This window comes from Citrus sinensis, chromosome 6, assembly GCF_022201045.2.
Source record: "Citrus sinensis cultivar Valencia sweet orange chromosome 6, DVS_A1.0, whole genome shotgun sequence".
In the NCBI taxonomy this organism is placed as follows: Eukaryota; Viridiplantae; Streptophyta; class Magnoliopsida; order Sapindales; family Rutaceae; genus Citrus; species Citrus sinensis.
This window is the reverse complement of record NC_068561.1, coordinates 10,692,566-10,712,917: the sequence shown is the minus strand read 5'-3', so window position 1 is coordinate 10,712,917 and position 20,352 is coordinate 10,692,566. Positions and strand designations below refer to the sequence as shown.

At 33.7% G+C, this 20,352-nt stretch overlaps 3 protein-coding genes and 1 long non-coding RNA gene across 5 annotated transcripts; 2 read left to right on the top strand and 2 right to left on the bottom strand.

Moving 5' to 3' along the window:
* Positions 1–1,734: 1,734 nt before the first annotated feature.
* Positions 1,735–4,006, top strand: LOC112498662 (uncharacterized). Its single transcript, XR_003066023.2, has 2 exons — positions 1,735–2,918; positions 3,368–4,006. It is a non-coding gene; the product is annotated as an uncharacterized LOC112498662 (long non-coding RNA).
* A 1,318-nt stretch (positions 4,007–5,324) lies between these two features.
* Positions 5,325–7,202, bottom strand: LOC102607458 (V-type proton ATPase subunit G). Its single transcript, XM_006481388.3, has 4 exons — positions 7,041–7,202; positions 6,334–6,427; positions 5,900–6,000; positions 5,325–5,659 (listed from the first exon to the last, which is right to left on the bottom strand). Exons 2-4 carry the CDS (start codon positions 6,419–6,421, stop codon positions 5,516–5,518), a joined length of 333 nt encoding a protein of 110 aa, XP_006481451.1. The 5' UTR covers positions 6,422–6,427; positions 7,041–7,202; the 3' UTR covers positions 5,325–5,515.
* A 1,559-nt stretch (positions 7,203–8,761) lies between these two features.
* On the top strand, positions 8,762–10,254 carry LOC102608339 (50S ribosomal protein HLP, mitochondrial-like). 2 transcript variants are annotated; one of them, XR_371009.4, is made up of 2 exons: positions 8,762–9,168; positions 9,687–9,835. XR_371009.4 is itself a non-coding variant. In XM_052443303.1 (2 exons), exons 1-2 carry the CDS (start codon positions 9,420–9,422, stop codon positions 10,002–10,004), a joined length of 327 nt encoding a protein of 108 aa, XP_052299263.1. In that variant the 5' UTR covers positions 9,177–9,419; the 3' UTR covers positions 10,005–10,254. The 2 variants fall into 2 exon arrangements, 1 of the variants encoding a protein (XP_052299263.1); XM_052443303.1 differs by lacking the exon at positions 8,762–9,168 and adding an exon at positions 9,177–9,428 and having other exon boundaries at positions 9,687–10,254.
* Positions 10,255–13,601: 3,347 nt separating this feature from the next.
* LOC102609305 (aquaporin PIP2-2-like) lies at positions 13,602–15,305 on the bottom strand. Its single transcript, XM_052443302.1, has 4 exons — positions 14,837–15,305; positions 14,447–14,742; positions 14,197–14,337; positions 13,602–14,104 (listed from the first exon to the last, which is right to left on the bottom strand). The coding sequence occupies exons 1-4, from the start codon at positions 15,141–15,143 to the stop codon at positions 13,985–13,987; spliced, it is 864 nt and encodes a 287-aa protein (XP_052299262.1). The 5' UTR covers positions 15,144–15,305; the 3' UTR covers positions 13,602–13,984.
* Between the last annotated feature and the right edge of the window lie 5,047 nt (positions 15,306–20,352).

The window sequence follows — 20,352 nt, the reverse complement described above, 5'->3', positions numbered from 1 at the left end:
GGGGTTTAAATGTGCTCTTGCCTAATATTTTATTAACAAGTACTTTAATTTGAATTATCATAAAGGCCCTCCTAATTTACTAATCTTCAAAGAAACCAAATGAAAACTCATCTTCTTTAACTTATTCCTCCGCCTCACAGTCTGACACTATATCGACTTGACAAATTCTTTGTCTATTTTGAAAAACAGTAGCTCTTTTTACTTGCAATTTTATTTTCTATTTTTTGATAGAGTTTTAAAATTGAACTATCAATGAAAAAAAATGGGTTAGCGCGCTTTAATATATTTCACCATTTTTTAAAAAATATTATTGACAACAATATGATTTTTTCTTCCTTGATTTCGTCTACTGAAATTGAAATGGAGTTGAGTATGCATATCAGCAACAATCATAAACCGTGTTAGTTAATTTTATTGGTAAATTTATTATGGTTGAGATTAGAAGTTTGAGCTTCAATCCCCGTTCACATGGGTAAAAAACATAAAAGATAATTGAGATATCATAAGAATATATATATATATACACACACACACTAACACACAAAAAGATTTCAAATACAATCTCTAATGTATTAAAATTTATATTTTTTTGTATTTTAACATTTATTATGCTCTTACTAGAGAATGACTCTACACACACATGTATAATCATTCTCAAGTGCAGACGTCATTATTTTTCTTTTCAATGCGTTGTGCCGCTTAATAAAATTATTTTTTAAATCACTATAAAACCGTGCAGTTTAGTAACATTAAAATTTGATTTTATTAAATCGCACGGTTTAAAAACGTGTCCACATAAAAAAAAAAGTGAACATTTATACTAGAAAAAAAAATATTTATTTATTTATGTTGAAATTTCTTAAATATAGTTATTGTGTGAATAAACTCCATTTTGGTTCAAATTTCTGGCTCTGCCATTAAGAACAGTTCATAAGTCTACAAAATATAACTCTCAAAGTCTACGCCTGCTAAAAACGAGACAACTATCCCGTATAAAGAGAGATATACCTGTATAAATATTTATATATATATATATATAATCCACGTTTAAGAAAGTGAATTTACTTTTTTGAGTTTGCGGAAGTGGTGCTATCAACTTTGGAGAGCCCCAGCCTAGTAGCCGACCATGCACTAAGCCAAGATCTCAGTGGTGGTCAAGTCAATCTTGAAAGTGAAGAATCTTTTTTCACAGGCAAGAAGAAATGAAGAACTTGTTGATAAAATGAGAGACAAAAATAACATTTAATATTCAAGAAAGGCGCGATAAATTTTACCCTCAAAGTTTCCAAAGTAATTAAAAATCAAAATAGTTGTGTGCAAGAAACAAGGGGAAAATATGATCAACTATATATAATAATAATAATAAAAAAAAAAAAACACTACAAAGTTTTGAGATTAACTGACCCCAATACCTCATGTTGACCAAGTTGTTTTGTAATAGAATATTGCCATCTCTATGTAACACAATATACAGGTAATGTATACAAATTAAATATGGGTATCTTTACGATCTCTAGGACTTAAAACTCAAAACTGTTCTGTTTGAGTATAAAATAAATACACCACATTCATCCTCTGATCCTCTCATTAATATTGTATACTACTATTAGAACGACTCAATCAAGTTTAAATTTTATAATCTTCCATAAACCAACCAACAAGCAATACATGCATTATCAAAATTAATTGTAAATTTGATATGGGGAGAGATCCAAATCCAAAAATGTCTCTTAGTGTGCAAGTACATTAGCAGGACCAACAAACAAGTAAATTACAAATAAACTTCTATCTCCAACTCCAAGCCCCCCACCAAAAGAAAAATTAGAAATTAAACAAAATAAGATTTCCACATATTTGTGGGGTCGAATGCTGTATTTGATAGTGCACATGCAGCCAAAACGACCTAGAAATTCTCAACGGCCGATCTCATCACGTGGCTGCTTGGCCGACAGTCTGGTCCCTTCTGTGAAGTATTCGAATCAAGTTGCCTCTAGTCAACCTCTATCATGTACTGCGGGCCAAAGCCACACATGCATCCGGCTCTATCAATGTATGCGCACTAAGTTTGTCATTGTATTTTGTTAATTTTTTTTTTTAATTGTATGTGTTAAGTTATGATTTTTCAACTATCTTAAAATATAAGATTTCTAATTTAACCACGATAACTTATACTACCCACGTGTTAAGATGTTTCAAAATTATACTCTAAGGATAAATTTCAATTTATGTTCTTCAAATTCTTATAGTACAAAGTTTTTTTATGTCCCTCAATTTATCCCTATTTGTTGTTAAGAAATTTTAAAAAAAAACCATCAATACGGTTTCATTTATCCTCGTCCTTTGAACGAAAATGAAGATGAATTGAGATTTTTATCTATTTAGGAATATATTGAATATTGTCATTTTATTTGAAAAAAGAATTGAAGTTTACTCTGTTCGAAAAGCATAATAAATATTGTAAAAGAAGACCCAAAACCCGTTAGTCTGGATTTAAATCAAATTAAACACATGATTCTCATTAAAAACCACTTAACAACCTAGCGGATTTCGAATTTAACGCTTGAAGATAATTTAAAAAAGCGCGACAAATAACGACACACGATTATTAACAAAATCACTGGTCAAAAGTGACGTAAATGGAAGTAAATCAAAATTCAGTTGTGAATCTAATGGTGGAAATGGATTGTGAAATTTAGGTGTGAGAGTTTAGGTTTAGAAATTTCTTAAGCAGAGAAATAGGATTTTTAGCAATTTCTTAGCTGATTAAGAGAAATCCAAGACAGTTTCTTGAAATTCTTCTTTCGTCTCATCTCAAACTAAAGTATATACTGACTTGAGCGTCAAAGTCCGTTTTACAGGGACGAGCTCCAACTCGACTTGGAGCAAAGGAGACAAGGGAGAATCCCGAGGAAGCTCTGGTACAATTCTTCAGTTTATTTCTTTGAAATCTAAAATCTGGATGATTGAAGGTTCTTCACACTTCAGTAATTAAAAAAAAAATAAAAAAAGTGGAACAATTACGGAATACTTGAGATAAAATAAGAAACTTTGTTGTATCTTGTAATTTAGTGGGCTGTAGTAAGATTTTGTTAGGACTAATTTTTTGATCGGCATAAAAGTAATATTATATTAAATATAGGATAAATATTACAACTAGAAGTTTGCCATGACTAATCTTGATCAAACAACCATAATGAGGACAACTTGAAAACTTGATTCAAACAAAGTAATTAAGAAAAGTCTACATAAAGGTGAAGTTAAGAAAACTTAGAACTGTTTCTTCACAAAGTAATTAGAAGATTTTCAATTTCCAGTTTCATAAGGTTTGATGGTTTGATGGTCGTATACTTGCATTTTTGTGTTGAAGCTCTTCCATGTGATTCCAAGTCATGACTCAATCGATGTGTCACTATTCATAAAGTTGGAACTGTAGAAAGTTTTTGATACAGGTTTTGTGCTGTGCATGGTCCGTGGTCACTACCTAATGATGATACTGGTTAGCCTTTTTTCGTAAAAGGCTTGAAATCAATGGCGGAGGCTTGATGGAGATGATGAAGTTCATTGTCTGGGACCCAATGGATTTTGGACTTTGGGCCCCACTTGTGATTTATGAAGTGATCTTGCATGTGGGTTGGCTCTAAAGTTGGAAGCAGGTCGATGTACGTGGAAATTGCGCATAGATTATATTTGTGAGGCATAATCTTCAGAATTTGTCTCTTTGTTGGATATTGTGTTTGGGTCTCTCACATCTTATGCAGTGTACTTTGTCGATTATTTTTGCTTGGGACGAGTAGGTTTTGATGGTTCAAACGAACTAGCTAGCTTGCTTCCTATATGTGTGATCTGGTACATATTAATAAAGTACTACATAATTGCTGTATTTGTAGCCATAATTGGAATTTGTTATGTGGGTCGGTGCTGTGGACATTAAAATGGAGAGAACACTAAATCTAATCCCATGGTGCTACCAAATAAAAAAATATAGAATAGGGATAGATTTTTCTTCTATGTTCTGTGTATGTACAGTCTCAGTGAACTCCAGTTTATAACATATTACAAAATTGTGACCATTCAGAGGAAGGAAAAAAAAAATAGTTGGACCATTGACATCCCTTCAAAACTCTTTTACAACCTCTTTTTTAAAAATATCTCATTAAAAAGTTAAATAAATTTATTATTTCATAGATACCCTTCACCCCATTTAAATAATGTGCACATGAACAAGTTTCATTCTCTTTCTTTCTTTTCTTTTTTTCCTCTTAACTAGGAATTGTGGACAAGTAATTTCATGTAGCGTCAACTTTATTATCAAGTTGCAGGGTTGAAAACTAAAGTAACAATGATTGTTGATTAGATATATAAAAAGTAAATCCAATCCTTTCTAATGAATGAAAATTTTATTAATCATGTTGTAATCTATGTATTTTACTAGTATCATGTTATTTTGTCCAGGACAAGTGATTGAGTGTGAATCCGCTTCACCATTATTTATTACCATATATAGGAAGAAATTATTATTATTGAAGAAATGAAATGGAATAGTTAAAGAATCTAAAGTTGTTCTATTCTACAATTCTTCAATAAAATGATACCTCTGGACTGATTGTTTCGTCGAACAGCCACTGTGATTTAAACAAAAAATTTCTTAAAAAATGAGAAAGAAACACGTTAATCGAATATGGAGAATCAATAGGAACGGGTGAATTAAAGGTATTTAATGAAATAGATTATTGGTTTAATTACTTACATGGGTTCTCTTGGGAAAAAGGTTTCATGAGGAATTAAAGCCTCGTTAGGCCCAAAAATATGTCCTTGCATACCTACAGAATCTGAGAGATCCCATATAAGTAAAATATGTCCTACGCAATTTTGAGATATTTGAGTTTTAAATTTTTAGCAATGAATTAATCTTTTAAAATAATATGGAGAGAAATTTGGTGGGTTCAAATAGACCCATCCTAAATAGTAATAGGACATTTAATCTATGAGATAAAATCAGGGGTCAGAACAGTTCAACTCATTGTGGAAGCCTTCATGGATTACAGTTGATTCAGCTGCTACATTGTTCTGAAAAATGAGTTGTTCTAAGCAATTAAGTGAAAATTCTGATAGTCATGGGAGCAATTCACAAATAATAGGTACACATCATGCAGCCATTGTATCCGATTGGAAATGATATCAGTGATGGTTTTGTCATCTCAACATTCAAAATCGAATTCATATGTCAAGACTACGGGCAGTTGAGGGGATAGCAAAATTAATCAGATGTTCGCTATGTAAAAACATTCGTGTAAATGCAGAGACAGAACATTGCCCTAGGCAGATAATTTTGATACGTTTATGGTTATTTATTCTAACAATGAGCAGAATTTGAAGTACAACGAACTCATTTCCAACTTTGATAAATTACAATCCAAAATAAACCAAACGATGAAACAACCAATGCATGGATCCTAATTACAACTCACATGAAGTCTAGGATTCACAACGAACCAGGAAAAGATAACATCAGAGCTTAATTCTTCACAGTTGTAACATGCTTCAGGAGCATTTGGACAACATCATATTGAATTTTCTCAGCCCCAGCATTAAGATGATGAATTTTTACCTCTGTTTCTTGTTCAAGCCTCTTCACATTCGCACCTGAATCTCCACTACTCTGTTCATGAACACATAACAAAGGAACAGTTAATACATTTATAAAAAGCATATACTGACAAAATTATACTAAAACAGCAACAGAGCTTAGGAATTGCTGATGTTTATCAAGATAAATATCTTGTTAAAAATCTCGAGGGTGCACAGATTTTAATTTGATAATAACAAGCTACAGGACTAAATGAATCCAAATGAATATCTCTAACTTCACATGAATAGGATTCAGCAGCACATGACTAACCTCTGCAAGTTTCCTCTGGAACTCACGCTCCACCTGAGCTCGATGTTCAGCAATCTCCCTTTCAGCCTCTTCTTTGGCTTGCCTCAGTCTAGCCATTTTTGCTTTAAAAAAAAAAAAATTCAACTATAATGTCTAATTATCGGTTTTAGTCATAATAAACACAAGAAAAGCACTGTCTAAGACAGGGGATTTTGGGCATACATATCACCGTAAGCTCAGATGTTTTGCAAATGGTTATGAAAAAGAAAAGATTTAAGCGACGAATGATAGAACTAAAAGAGATCAATACAAGCGATGCTGCTAAAATTTTGTTATAAAAAATAAAAAGAACTCTAAATCACATTAATTGCGCAAACAGTTTGCATGAATAAACACAGATCCATCAAAATACAGAAGGTTCGACAATTCAACAAGAATAAGGATACTATGATTACCATTTCTGGCAGCAGCAACAATGTGTTGAGCTTCTTGTTCAGCAGCCAGCAATTGCTGAATTCCACCATGACCCCTATTAGATGCCATGCTTTCCTGATTCTCCAACAAAATTAAACTCCACACAAACGTAATCATGCAAGAACATTCAATACAAACAACATATATAGCGATACCTAATACTCTTTGCACTATATATCTTATACTCCAACAGACCTAAATGTACAGCAAAACCAAAATGAACCGATAGCCATATCTCAATTTTCTTGGGAATTTTAACTTTAACTGTCATGAATGAGTGAATAAATGAAAGCTTTGTATTGTAATCAAAATCTCTTCCAAATCAGCCACATAAACTGCAACGAAGCTCTTGACATTGAAAAACTTATTTTTTCTCCCCCTAACCCAAATAGACATCTTTGCAGATCCACGTTACTAATTGATATAAATTTTTATCGATTCATAATAGAAATCTAAAATTTCTAACAAAGGAAGAACTTTTAGATCCAAACTAGCAAATTATCATTTATCACTACATGTGATTGGGCGAAAAAATAAAATTAAAAAAAAAAAAAGATCAATAGAGACCGAACAGAAAAATAGGAATTTTATTACAAGTAGATCTGATTTGCAGTAAAGGGTCGTCGTAATTTCAATTGTAAAGATTGTATAGTGGAGGAAATCAGAGAGACTTATTAATATTATGTACCTGTTGAGACTTGCTTGCGGCCAAGATTCAGTGAAAAGCGGGGGAACAACAGAGACCTTTTCTTCGCCAATCTAATGGTAATATTATTAGGGGAAGAAGATGACCCGATCCGACTCCACTTTTATTTATCAGGGCCAATTTTTATTTCTGGAAAAACGGTGCCGTTTCAGGCTGTCAGTGAAAATTACGGTTTTTTTTTTTTATTTATGGTATCTCTATGTTGAATTTTTTATAACTTACAGCTAATAAAAATAATGCAAAAATGAGTAACATATAAGAGAGTCATGTGTGGTCAATAACTTATCTTTGCCTTACTTTTAGTGATTGTAAGTTTTTTTAAATGTAACTTAGAGAGACCGATATTTACAAATTCAGGATTTTGAACCATTCTTGTGCAACCTTCAACCTGTTCTATAAATTTTTTATTAAGTGGTCATTTTTTTTAATGCGCACTTTATGGTGTCTGATAAGATGCATGTTAATAATTGATTGACAGATTGTAATACCTATAAAATAGTCTAATAAGTAAAATCTTAATATATATCTTGTCATGCACATGTCTAATTATAATACAATTAAATAGTAACTAACAAAGTGTTGACTTCACTGGCAATGAAGTTTCCGTAATTGGTTTGATTGGGTTTGTTTCCCAGTTCGAGTTGCAGGAAAGTCATCTTTATTGAAAGAACTTGTGTCTCTCGGTTCGAGCGGGGACTTCTAATCTAAATTGTGGTACGGACTTAAAGATGCTTCTCACAATTAAGACCCTCCTCAAAATACCTCGTGGTTAAGACAAAAAAAATAATACACTTAGGTAGTGTTTACTTTCTGGAGTGGGAGTGTGGAGTGTGGATTCCTCCCACTCCAGTGTTTACTTAGCTTAAAAAATAGGGGAGTGGGAGTGGAAATCCATGGGTCCCATCCAATTTTGGAGTGGGGAGTGGGATTCCCACTCCCATGGGGGGAGGTGGGAGTGGGAATCCACTCCCCCCTCTTCCCATTTTATCCTTATAATAAAAATAAATAAATAAATAATATTTAATAAAATGAATAATATCATATTTATTAAAATAAATAATATCATAGTTATTAAAAATAATAATTATATCATAGTTATTTTATTAAATTTAATAAAATAAAAATAAATAAATATTATATTTAAATTAATAATATTAAACATTAATTTTAATAAATATTAATTATTTATTTAATTAATAATAATAAATATTTTATTCTAAAAAAATATTAATTTTATACTATATTATCAATAATAATATTTCATTTGTGTTGCTATTATTAATAATTTTTATTCACATAATTTAAATTTAAATTAATAAAAAATTATGATTTATATAATTAAGAATATTCATAATTATTATTAATTTATAAATATAATAAAATATTTATCTTATTTTCTAAATATATTTTTTATTAATTTTTTAATTACAAATTATAATTCTGTACATAAAGATAAAATTATAATTTAAAACAATTTACTCCCAATCCAAGACAAAATAAATAAATAATTGGGATTCTGATTGACAATTCAAACTTTCATTTAGTCTAAGTAAATACCCTACTCCCACTCCCACTCCACACTTCTAATCCAAGAATTCCAACTCTTCAAAATTCCCACTTCAATCTAAAAAGTAAACGCAACATTAAATAATTTTAGGGTCAAGCTACTTTGCGTCATGGATTTGGTAGCCCAGTCGCTTGTCTTTTAATGAATGCGCCTTTAGATAGCTAAGAAAGGAATTTGAGAGCTGAGATTTAATCGTCAGAAAATGGGTAACCGATTGAAAGAGTTCCAGTATAAATTCATACTGTAGTGAGAATCTCACGCAAAACACACGCACCGTAAGCCCACACGCGTTCTCCCTCTCACTCTCGCCAAATCTCACCTCACCCACAGCGCCACCAATCTCACCTCCTCAGGCCACAACTCTCACCACCAATCGATTCTCCCTCAGCACGCTCCACTCTTATCATCGGCTCTCTCTCTTCCCCGTTGATTGTGTCTTGCTCCTTCACGCTGCCTCACTCCCTCGGATGTCTCAAAAAATTGACTTGCAGCTTCACTCTCTCGGCTTCACTCGCCATCGGCTGTCGTAATTGATTTCTGGAGGTAATTTGTGTCATTAATTCCAAATTTGGTTCTCTAGGATTATGAATTTGTGAAGATTCAGCTGCCATTGTGTTAATTTGTGTTGAGAGTATCTGTCGTCAAGTTTGCAGTGTACTGGGCAAGTCAGTTCAGTTTTGTGTCTGGAAACAAGAACTCTTAGCTTAGTGGGTTTTATGCCGTTGTACTGATTCATTTGAGGAAGCTTAAAGAGAAGCTTTTGTACCGTCAGTAATGGCTTACTTGCATAGGATATGAATAAGGTGGCTTGCTTTTTATTTGCATTTTTTTATTCTCGATGCTCAGCTTCATATTACTGGAAATTAAATTCAGATATTGATTTGTATTTGCCCTTTTTTTTCTTGATGCTGAGCTTCAGATTGCCTTTTTTTTTTAATTCTTGATGCTGAGCTTTAGATTGCTGGAAATTAGATGAAAAATATGTAGTTCTTTTATTTGCGTTAAATTCAGATAAATTGAATCTTATATGTGACATTAACATTCGGTTTGCAATTTTGCAGGGACAAAGCACTTTCATTCAAATGAGGACCGTCTTAAAAGTTGCGGACAATTCAGGGGTAAAAATGATGATGTGCATGCAACTTCTAAAAGGGAAGAAAGTGGCAAGATTGAGGGACACAATTGTTGTATCGGTAAAAGAAGTTATGCCTAATGCTAAAGTGAAGAAAGGCGAGATTGTGAAAGCTGTTGGGCTGTTGTTCGTGCTACCATGTATCATAGTCGTTGTGATTGAAGTGTTGTCAAATTTGATGACAATACTGCAGTGCCATGGTTTTTATTTAGGAAAAAGAAAATCATCAGCCAAGACGGCAGCCTGACCAATAGGAAAATGAATATTTGGGCCAGTCCCACATGAGCTGAAGAAGAAATTTCAGTTTGGTGTCCTTTCTTTTGCAGAGCATTCTGCCTGATTTTCATGATGGATTTTGATCTCTAAGCTTTTGGTTCTTATTATTGTGTTGATTGGTACACACAAAATTTCACAATATTTACTACTAAATCATTTGGTTTCTTGAGGCAAATAAAAGCCATCATCTTCACTCTTGAAAACAAAGGTTTTCTTTTATCTTTTCTTTGTTATAGTATGATTCTTGACCTATTGCTCTGTGCAATTATCTTATCAACTACCATTGCAGTTAGTAATAACTTTAGGTTATTGATGGAATATTTACAGACCCTTAATCTTCTTTGAGCAAAGTAATGCCTGAGCTACAACAAAGCACTGATGAAAGTATGACCATTAATATTTTTCTATAAAAAATTGTTCATCTCAGCCAAAATCACAGTAACAAAATAACTTCAGGAGATGAGTATGGCGTTACAGAAGAAGGACAGGAAGAAAAAATATGTAATCCTTTGTTCCTGAAAGTCTTTAATATTTATTTTATTAGGTTTTCCCCAAGTAGGGAATATTACATCTCTAAAGAACTCCACTGAACAATTTCCAAGTTTTGCTATTGAGATTTCTGCTTATAAAACTTCTGAAAAAAAAAAAAAAAAACGCAGATTGGGTATTGTTTGGTAGGATTTTGGGGCAGAGAGAGAGTCAAACCGCAAGTCAATTTATGAGAGAGACTAGAGAGTAAGGTGCCGTAAGGGATGGCATATACCTGTTTAATTTTTTAATACAGTCTATAATTATTGGATTAATGTTAGAACTTATTTATCTGTCAACATAGAAAAGGCTAACAACACAGCTTTGCTATTCAATATAAGTTTCATTAATTCACTTGGGTATTGAAACCGAAAATTTAGCTAACACACAAATTCATTAATGATATCAGGTCTTTGCTTCAATGCAATACCTTATGCCATCAACTTACATAACCACTTTAAAACCTTGAGTTACAAGATAATGCCCCACAATATCCAGCACTAACCATGCATGAAAAAAAAAAAATGCAAGTCAATTACAGTGCATGAAGATTTTGAAAACCATTAAGCCACAAAGTGAGAGTGCCACAATGAATATCATAAGCCACCAGCAAAAGTTAAAATTTAAGTAATTCATGTCAAATATTTACGGGCCAAGCAAGGAAAACACAATGAATAATAGTATTGTTATTCCTCAATCACCGGGGTGCCAACAACATTAGGTACACCTAAAACGAGAATAGATTTAACGGCTTAAAAGGCAGAATGTTCAACACCTTCATAGCCAATTCCAATGGCAAGGGGAAAGCTCGTGGCATTATCAAAACTTGAATTTCTTGGATACATTCATAGCACAATAACATATGAAAACAAAACTATGTCTAACTTTTTCTATTCACCTGAGGATGAATTATATCTACTAAAAAGCCATAAGAACACATCTTTAAAAATATTTCGCAATATAATATATTGGATTACAGAAGTGTTTGTTATGCCTCGAAGGATCCGCCTTGCATGCAATCATGACTAGAGTTTTATAGAATTGTGCATTTATGTCTTAGGAGATATTTATGCAAGTTGCTAAGAAACTTCGAGTGCTTGGCATCCAAGCCTAAAAATATCCCATTGTACTTGCCATTTTGCACAACCAGACAACACACACACAAACCACAAACTGTCCAGCACACACACAAGCTCTCGAACTCTTGTACAAAACTCTCTTGTAATTTCTTTTTAGTGAGTAATAAAATTATATTTGGCCATATTATTCTTACTTCTCTCTAGTATTTTCGTAAGCATCCTTACTTCGCTAGTTTGAGAATAGGGTGTTTGGTTCCCGTGACAGACGACTAATGAAAATAGTTAGGATAGGGTGTTTGGTTCAACAAGTCCAAGATAGTTTTCTCTTTATTTTTTTTTTCTTTTTCCTCCACCTCAATTTAGACTGTCATTCTTGGTTGATTATTATTATTATTATTATTATACATGGTATTTAATTGTTAGTCACATGTTTTTTTATATGGTTTTCATTTACTTAACTCATACTCATACTCCTATTGTAATTTCATTTTCAATTTCTCCTTTTTTAGAGTTTTTCTTTTTCTTTTCTTTAATAATAAATAATAAAAAAATACGATGAAAATTAAGTTGCCTTCACGGGATATAACGCGACACTGATTGTGCAATCCACTGTATAGACTCCATGCATAATAAATAATATAGGGCCAGTTATTATATTAATAATATAAGGCCATGGATAAAATAATAATAAATCAAGTTCGGGCGTGCACATCTTCATCAGTACTATCAATTAATTTAATGACGTTAATGTTACACGAAATCAACCGAATGGGACTCCTGCACATCTCGACGACGCGTGTCGAAGCATAGCGGGTTGAATTGGGCCCATTTTCCAGATCCATATCCCAAATGAGTGTCCACAAATGGGACGGGGCACTTTCTTTTCTTAACATTACAATAATTTGGCAATGCATTCCCTGATCACTTAAATCCACTTCCAAATATTTTCGTATTTCAAATCAATCTTACCCGGCAAACCCGTACTTGCACGCTTCCAGCAACTTGTTTTCAACCACTACTTGCATAGTTGCGTGCACTCATTACATGCGTTGTTTCACTACTTGCATAGTTGCATGCACTCATTACATGCGTTGTTTTGTCAAAAAGTTGATTCCCTGCAGCTTACCGGCTTATAGCCTTTTTGTCAGGTTAATTCCTAGCGTCTCTGTGTCTCTTCTGCAGCTGTGAGATGAAATCCAACGGTCTAAAAGATAAATGATTGGGGTACCAAACCCACGATGCAACGTAACTGGCCCCATAGTTTAAAGGAAAATATTTGGTGTAGAGAAGCACACGAGAAACAATGAAGAAAAGGGTGTTGAAAGAGTGAGTGGGTAGAGAGAGAGAGAGAGAGCAAAATTCTCTCGTCTTTCTCTCGTACTTCTCTCTCTCTAACAATACTCTAATTTAAATGTAAAGTTTGCATCTCAACTAGTTATCGTTTATTAGTACTAGTTGTCATTTATCACTACTTATCATGTATAAGGTGTTGATTGACTAATTTTATTATCTATTATTGATGTGTTAATTGACATTATCTATTTAACAAAACAAACAATACTACGGTTGTCACCTCACTTAAATGTAAATTATGTAACACAAGTAACTTGATAAATTATAGTATTACTTACGAAATGGGAAAAAAAAAATTGATAACAATTTTTTATGTCACATGAGGGCGGATTCAATTGTCGCCCAAAAGTGATTTAAGTGATTCAGTCCCTTTCTAAGCTTTGAAACTATTTTGTATAAAAAATAATTTGGCCATTTATTTTGATTTTCTTTTTGTAATTTTTCTACATGATTAACTATTCGGTTATGTACTTTTCCAAAATAAAATTACGAGTACACAATCCCGAGGAGAAAAGTGAAACAAAAGGAAAGCATAATACAACTTTTGTTAATGAGCATCACTCTCTCATCCTTGCCATTCGGGAGCTGCTTAGCAGGGACTGGATCGTGAGAGTGAACCACATCTATAGAGAAGCGAACATAACGGCAAATTTTCTGGCGTTATTTAGTTTGTCATTTTCTTTAGGCTTGCAATTACTTACTGATGCTCCTCCTAATTTACAAAGCATTCTTAATAACGATATGTCTGAGGTTTAGTGGTGATTTATCTCTTTTAGAGCCCATTATTGATAAAAAAAAAAAAAAATACAACTTTTGGGCAGGTTTAAAACAACTGCCTGCTAGCAAGTAAAAGAAAAAGAAAGACAATCACAAATTGACATCAATCGATCTCACCACCCTTACTAAACACTAATACACATACAAATTTCCATAATCCAGAAGCCGCTTGACAGTCATTAATTAATCCTCCAGTAATTATTTTAAAAATTAATTAAATGTTAGGGGAGCTTCTGCGGGATCCAAGAGCTTTAGCAGCAGATGCTCTGAGGATGAATTGGTGGTAAAATGCAGCAATTGCTGCACCAATGAAGGGGCCAACCCAGAAAATCCACTGCAACAAATAAAAAAAAGATAAACTTTATGTTGGCATAACAAGAAACAGGATTAGAAAGAAAATTAGAATCAAATTCGGTTGGTGCATACTTGATCATCCCAAGCCTTGTCCTTGTTGTAAATCACTGCAGGTCCAAAACTTCTAGCAGGGTTGATGCCAGTTCCAGTGACTGGGATCGTAGCCAAGTGAACCATGAACACAGCAAATCCAATTGACAATGGTGCCAAGACCTTTCAATTCAAACATATATAAACAATCAATTAATCATTCAACCAGATTTTGGTAAATTTTCTGTTATCTATTATATCCAGTGAAGCATAAGCAATGGTGATAGCTTACGGGAACATGGGGGTCCCTAGCTTTTCTCTTGGGATCAGTGGCAGAGAAAACAGTGTAGACAAGAACAAAGGTACCAATGATCTCAGCGCCCAATCCAGCGCCAGTGCTGTACCCATCAGCGAGCTCATTGGCTCCACCGCCGTATCTCGTGTAGTAAGACTTCTGGAAAGCCTTAACGAGCCCGCAGCCACATATGGCTCCCAAACACTGAGCCACCATGTACATTACGGCTCGCACCAGTGACACCTTCCGCGCCAAGAACAGCCCAAATGTCACTGCCGGGTTAATGTGTCCACCTGCGCGTACAATTTTATCAAACACCTTTGAGAAATGAACATACGTGCATTTACACAGCAACAAAAAATATCAAACGCCTTTAGACTTACTTACCAGAGATACCAGCAGTGCAGTAAACAAGAACAAAGATCATGCCACCAAAGGCCCAAGCGATGCCAAGAATGCCAACACCACCGCATCCGTCACCGCCGTGTTTGGCGTCAGTCTGGCTTTTGTGACCAATCACTGTCAGCACAGTAATGTACAAAAACAAGAGCGTGGCTATGAACTCAGCTATAATAGCCCTGTAAAACGACCACCGAGTGAGCTCCTCCGCGCCGATCAATGGAGCTGGAGGAGGGTCGTGGTAATCCTTATCATGGAACTCGCCTTCCCGACCAACCTCAATGTCCTTGGCCATTGCTAGAGATTGCTCTTCACTGAGAATTTTAAGTTTTTGTTTTCTCTTTTTTTTTTTCTTTTTTTCTAAGAGAAAAGAGAGATGTGTGGACTTTGTTAAATGATGAAGAAGGGCGAAGAAGCGGAGGGTAGTTATTGGGTAGTTTATAGAGATGATTGAGTGTTATTTAAACTTAGCATTGCCGCCTAATCAAGCTAATATTTTGGTATCTTTAATTTTCGAAGCCCCTCGAAACAAATTTATGCGGGTTGTTATTCTGGCTTTTCTATAAAGTAAAGTCAATGATAAGAGTTCCGACTATGTTCTATTCCTTCCAATCTCCTAATGGCCAAGAATGTTATTTTATTTTTGGTAAAGGAAAACGAGCTTAGCAAAAGTTAAATCTTAACAAAACGAGGGAACGCAGCCCCCGAACTATCACTGCGCAAGTAAACGTCAACACCGAGGGGAAGGGTAGATAAAACATGGAGCCCAAGAGGAAGTGAGAGTGCGAAAGTAGCAAGGAAATCTGCTGCGAAGGTTGGCCTCCCGATAAATATGATGCACTGAAACTTGCCAATTGCGAGAGAGGAGCTCCCAGTGCCACTGACAAGAGAAGATGATGCACTAGTGGATAGAGTCTGACTTTGGATAACACATAAACTATCAACCTCCACAAGCAGCATCCGAATGCCCTTGTTCGAAGCCAGAATGAGTCCCTGATACATACCCCAAAGCTCAGCGTTTGTGATTGAACACATCCCAATATTCATGCCGAAACCTTCTATCCACTCACCATGAGCATCTCTAATTAATCCTCCAGCCGAAGCAAAACTCGATGCCTTAAAAAGCTCCATCCGTATTCATTTTATACGCAGGCCAAACCGGGGGCAGCCAACCAAAATACTTCTCCGCTCGCTTATACTTATTAGTATCAAAGGTGTCAAAAACTCTATGAATTTCCTCATCTCGGGACTGGATATCTATCACCATAGCAGTAACATTAGTTGCACTACCTTCAAAAACATATTTGTTGCACCAGTACCAAATCGTCCATAGAGCTACACCAAATATGCAAGCCCATTCACAATTTCTAGCCTAATGTTATTATTCAAATTTTGAAATAACCGTTCACGTACAGGAATAGAAAAGAAATTACCATAATCGCTGCTGCTTGGAATAAGTTCCCGCCATATCCTATTCACCACAAAACAATCTCTAAGAGCGTGAACAGTGTCTTCAATGCCACCATCATACTGACGGCGCGCTGCATCAGTGCGAATATGCCTCTTATTAAGTGACACGACTCAAAAGTGTATTACTCTCAAGTATAAAAGTGTGTAGTTATAATATAACCTGATAAGTTCAAGGTTGAATCACAGGAAATTTAAAATCTAATAATAATTTAAAACAAAAAAAATAATTACGGGAAAAGAAATCACAAGAAAACAATTTAAAAATATGCTAAGGTTACGGGATCCACTCTCATAATTTTAATACTCTCTCATTTTTATATTTTGCCTCATTTTTACCAGTTAGTTATTATATCATTTAATTCTTAACTAACTATGTGTGTTGATAAATATGGAATCAAGTATCTAATGTGCCACAAGTACATTAATGTGTCGACATTATGTCAAAATACCATACAAATCCAAGGAAATCCATGAATTAACATGACATAAAAATAACCAGAAAAAAATAAAATAAACTTAAAACTCACTTGAGAAAGTAATTAATTTTATGATTTGAAACTTTGAACTTCATCATTCACCTCAACTTAGTAAAATTAGCCACTCATATTAAAAGAAACAAAACACTCTTTTTATTATTTGACAAACTTTTGGAATATACTATAAGAAAATTACTACAAAAGAAAACAAGAAAAGAAAAGAAAGAAAGAAATCCTCAGCTGCACCGTATTCTCTCTCAGCTTGCTACCCAGCTCCTGCATCTCCTTGCCTTTTATAGGCAAGAAATGCATAATTCTTTATTTATTTTATTATTATTTTATTTATTTTAAGCATCCTAACCATCACCAATGTGATTGCCCACTCATTCTTTTTTTTTTAAATTAATTTTTTATTTATTAATTACATCTCCTCAATGATGCATTCCAAATTACTCCAGAAGTTCTTCTTTGTTCCCGCTTTCAAATCCAATTCCGTCTTTATTCCTAAAAAATATTTACAAGATAAAAATTAACGTATTGCGAATTAATTTAATATAACAATTTTTTAGGGGAGTATTCATATAATTTATAAGTTATAAGCGCACTAATTAATACTTTAAGTAAAAAACTAATAATTTTATCCTTATTACATGTATACTTTTTAGTGTTAATCATTAAGGAAGCAAAATGAATACAAAGAAGTCACACACTCAGCATGTCTGACTAAAGAGCAAGTCAGCAAAGTTAGTTAAGAGTTATGCCAGCTCAACAAGTATGTTAAGTATGCCTTACGTTCTGTTTTGTTATTGAGTTTGTAGTTGTATTTAGTTTGTGCTTGATATGGGTTTAGTATGAATACTGGTGTAAAATCTCATTTGTTAATGTGAATTGAGAATTGAAGAGATTCCAGAACATTCATCTTCATTTTCTTAGCTTCCAAACAAATTTTATAGTCTCTATAAAATTTCAACATGGTATCAGAGCAGCAAAACAAAGCAAGTTCTAGTTACCAGCAAGCAAATTCTAGAAACTTAATATCCATAAATGCAAATCAAATTCATAATCAACAAGCTCATATCAATTTTTCTTTCAATACTCCTATCAAACTAGATAGATCCAACTATTCGCTATGGCGATCATAAGTTTTAGCCTCTATTAGAGGCACTCGTTTAGAATGCTTCATTGATGGAACAAATCCAGCACCTGATGAACATCTTGTTCTTGCTGGAACTAACGGATCTACTCAAGAAATTGCCAATCCAGCATATCAGAATTGGAGATCACATGATCAAACTTTGCTTGAATGGCTCTTATCATCAATAAGTGAAGGTACTCTAGGTCTTGTTATAACTTGTGCTAGCTCATTTGATGTATGGCGAGCTCTTGAAAGAAAATTTGGTGTACAGTTTGAAGCTAGGGTTCTTCAACTAAGATATGAGTTGAACACACTTAAGAATGAATCATTGAGTGTTGAGGATTATTGTATTAAAATGAAATCAATAGCTGATAAAATGGCAAGTGTTGGTAGTCCTATAACTGAAAAAGATCTGATGTTAACAATATTGAATGGATTAAGACTAGGCTATCGTGATGTTGCTACTTTTATAATTGGTTTTAAAATGGAGTTTGATGATGCATATGCACTGGTGTTGACACATGAAACTAGATTAGAACCAGATCAGGATGATAAGAGTGTGTTTAATGCAAATTATGCATACACTAATGCATATTATCCTAAGGCCTTATATGCTTAGTCTAGAGGAGGCATTGGGAGAGGAGGATACATTTGTAATTTTGGTGGAAGAAATTATAATTTTGGAAGAGGAAATGCAAGTCATTATCAGAAAATGAATAATGGCAGTCTTAGAGGAGGATATAGTAGAGGTCAACCTTTCAATCAAAATAATCCTTTTGTTTTTCAGTCACTTAAAAATATGTCTCCATTCACTAGAGGTGGTTTTACTGGAGTCAATGGACCTCAAGGAACCTCTGGCATTGTAGAAGATTTGATCTATCAAATATGCTTTAAATCTTATCATATTGCAGACATTTATTGGCATAGATTTTTTGAAAATTATGTTCCTATTGTAAGAGGTTTTAACAAGGGCAAAGGACCAAGATCAGCTTACATGACTAAATTTGATGGTTTTGCTTCTCCATATCAAAGTGTTAATGACTATGACAATTTCAATTACATACAACAAAGCTTTCATCCTGCTTCTGGAACTCACTATTAGTCTGGAAGTGACGCTTCTACTCTTGGAGCAGCTTATATGGCCAACTTTGAAGGAGCTGCTGATGATGGATGATATTTGGATAGTCGAGCAGCTCATCACTTAACCAACAATATAGAGAATCTACAAATCAGAGAATAATACAAAGGTACTGATCAAATTATTATTGAAAATGGTAAAGGCTTATATATTTCTCATATTGGACATGCTTTTCTGACATTTAGAGCTTTAAACCATTCAACCACACATAATACCATGACACTGAAAGACATGCTACTTGTTCCTTCAATAAGTAAAAATATATTAAGCATTTCTAAGCTTACCTTTAATAACCCTCTTTTTATTGAATTCTGTGGAAACATCTGTTTTGTAAAGGATTTGAAGGGGCGAGTTCTTCTTTAGGGCCTTACTGAGAAAGGTCTTTATGAGTTGTAATTCAACTCTCTATTCTCAACAACCTCATCCTTACATTTCATCTATCACAATTTCAATGGAATAAGCCAATTTCTATGTTGTCATGTGCAAAAATGTCATCTTGTTGTCAAAATAGTAATGTTGTCACAAAAAATTGTTATCACTCTACTTTTATTTATTGTAATCATAAGCCTGATGAAATAATTCTATTGCAAAGAAGATTTGGCCATCTAAACCAAGCAATATTGATGTATTTGCTTAAGAATTGTAAACATTTTAAAGTTTCTCACAAAACTTCTTTACCTTCTATGAATTCTATATGTGAAGCTTGTCAGTTAGGAAAAGTTCACAAACAAAATTTCTCTACAATTGAGACCAAAACCACTAAGGTGTTAAATTGATTCATACTAACATTTGAGGGCCTTCACCTATTGTGTCCAGAAATTGTTATAAATATTACATCATTTTTGTTTATGACTTTAGTAGATACACCTGGAGTTACCCTCTTAAACTTAAATCTCAGACCTTTGAAGTCTTTAAATTGTTCAAACTCTAGGTAGAAAATCAATTCAGCACATTAATCAAAATATTGCAATCTAACTTGGGGGGGGGGGGTATAGAGTTTTCACTGATTTCTTAAATCAAAATGGGATTATTTTCAAACAATCATGTCCATATACTCATCATCACAATGACTTAGTTAAAATGAAGCATAGGCATATAGTAAAACTGGGACTAACATTGTTAGTTCAAGCTAATCTTCGTTTTAAATTTTGGTGGGATGTTGTTTATACAACAGTCTACCACATAAACAAACTTTCAACACCTGTACTCAAACTTCTTTCCTCTTATGAGAAATTGTTTAAGCATAAACTAGACTATAATTTTCTTAAATGTTTTGGTTGTCTTT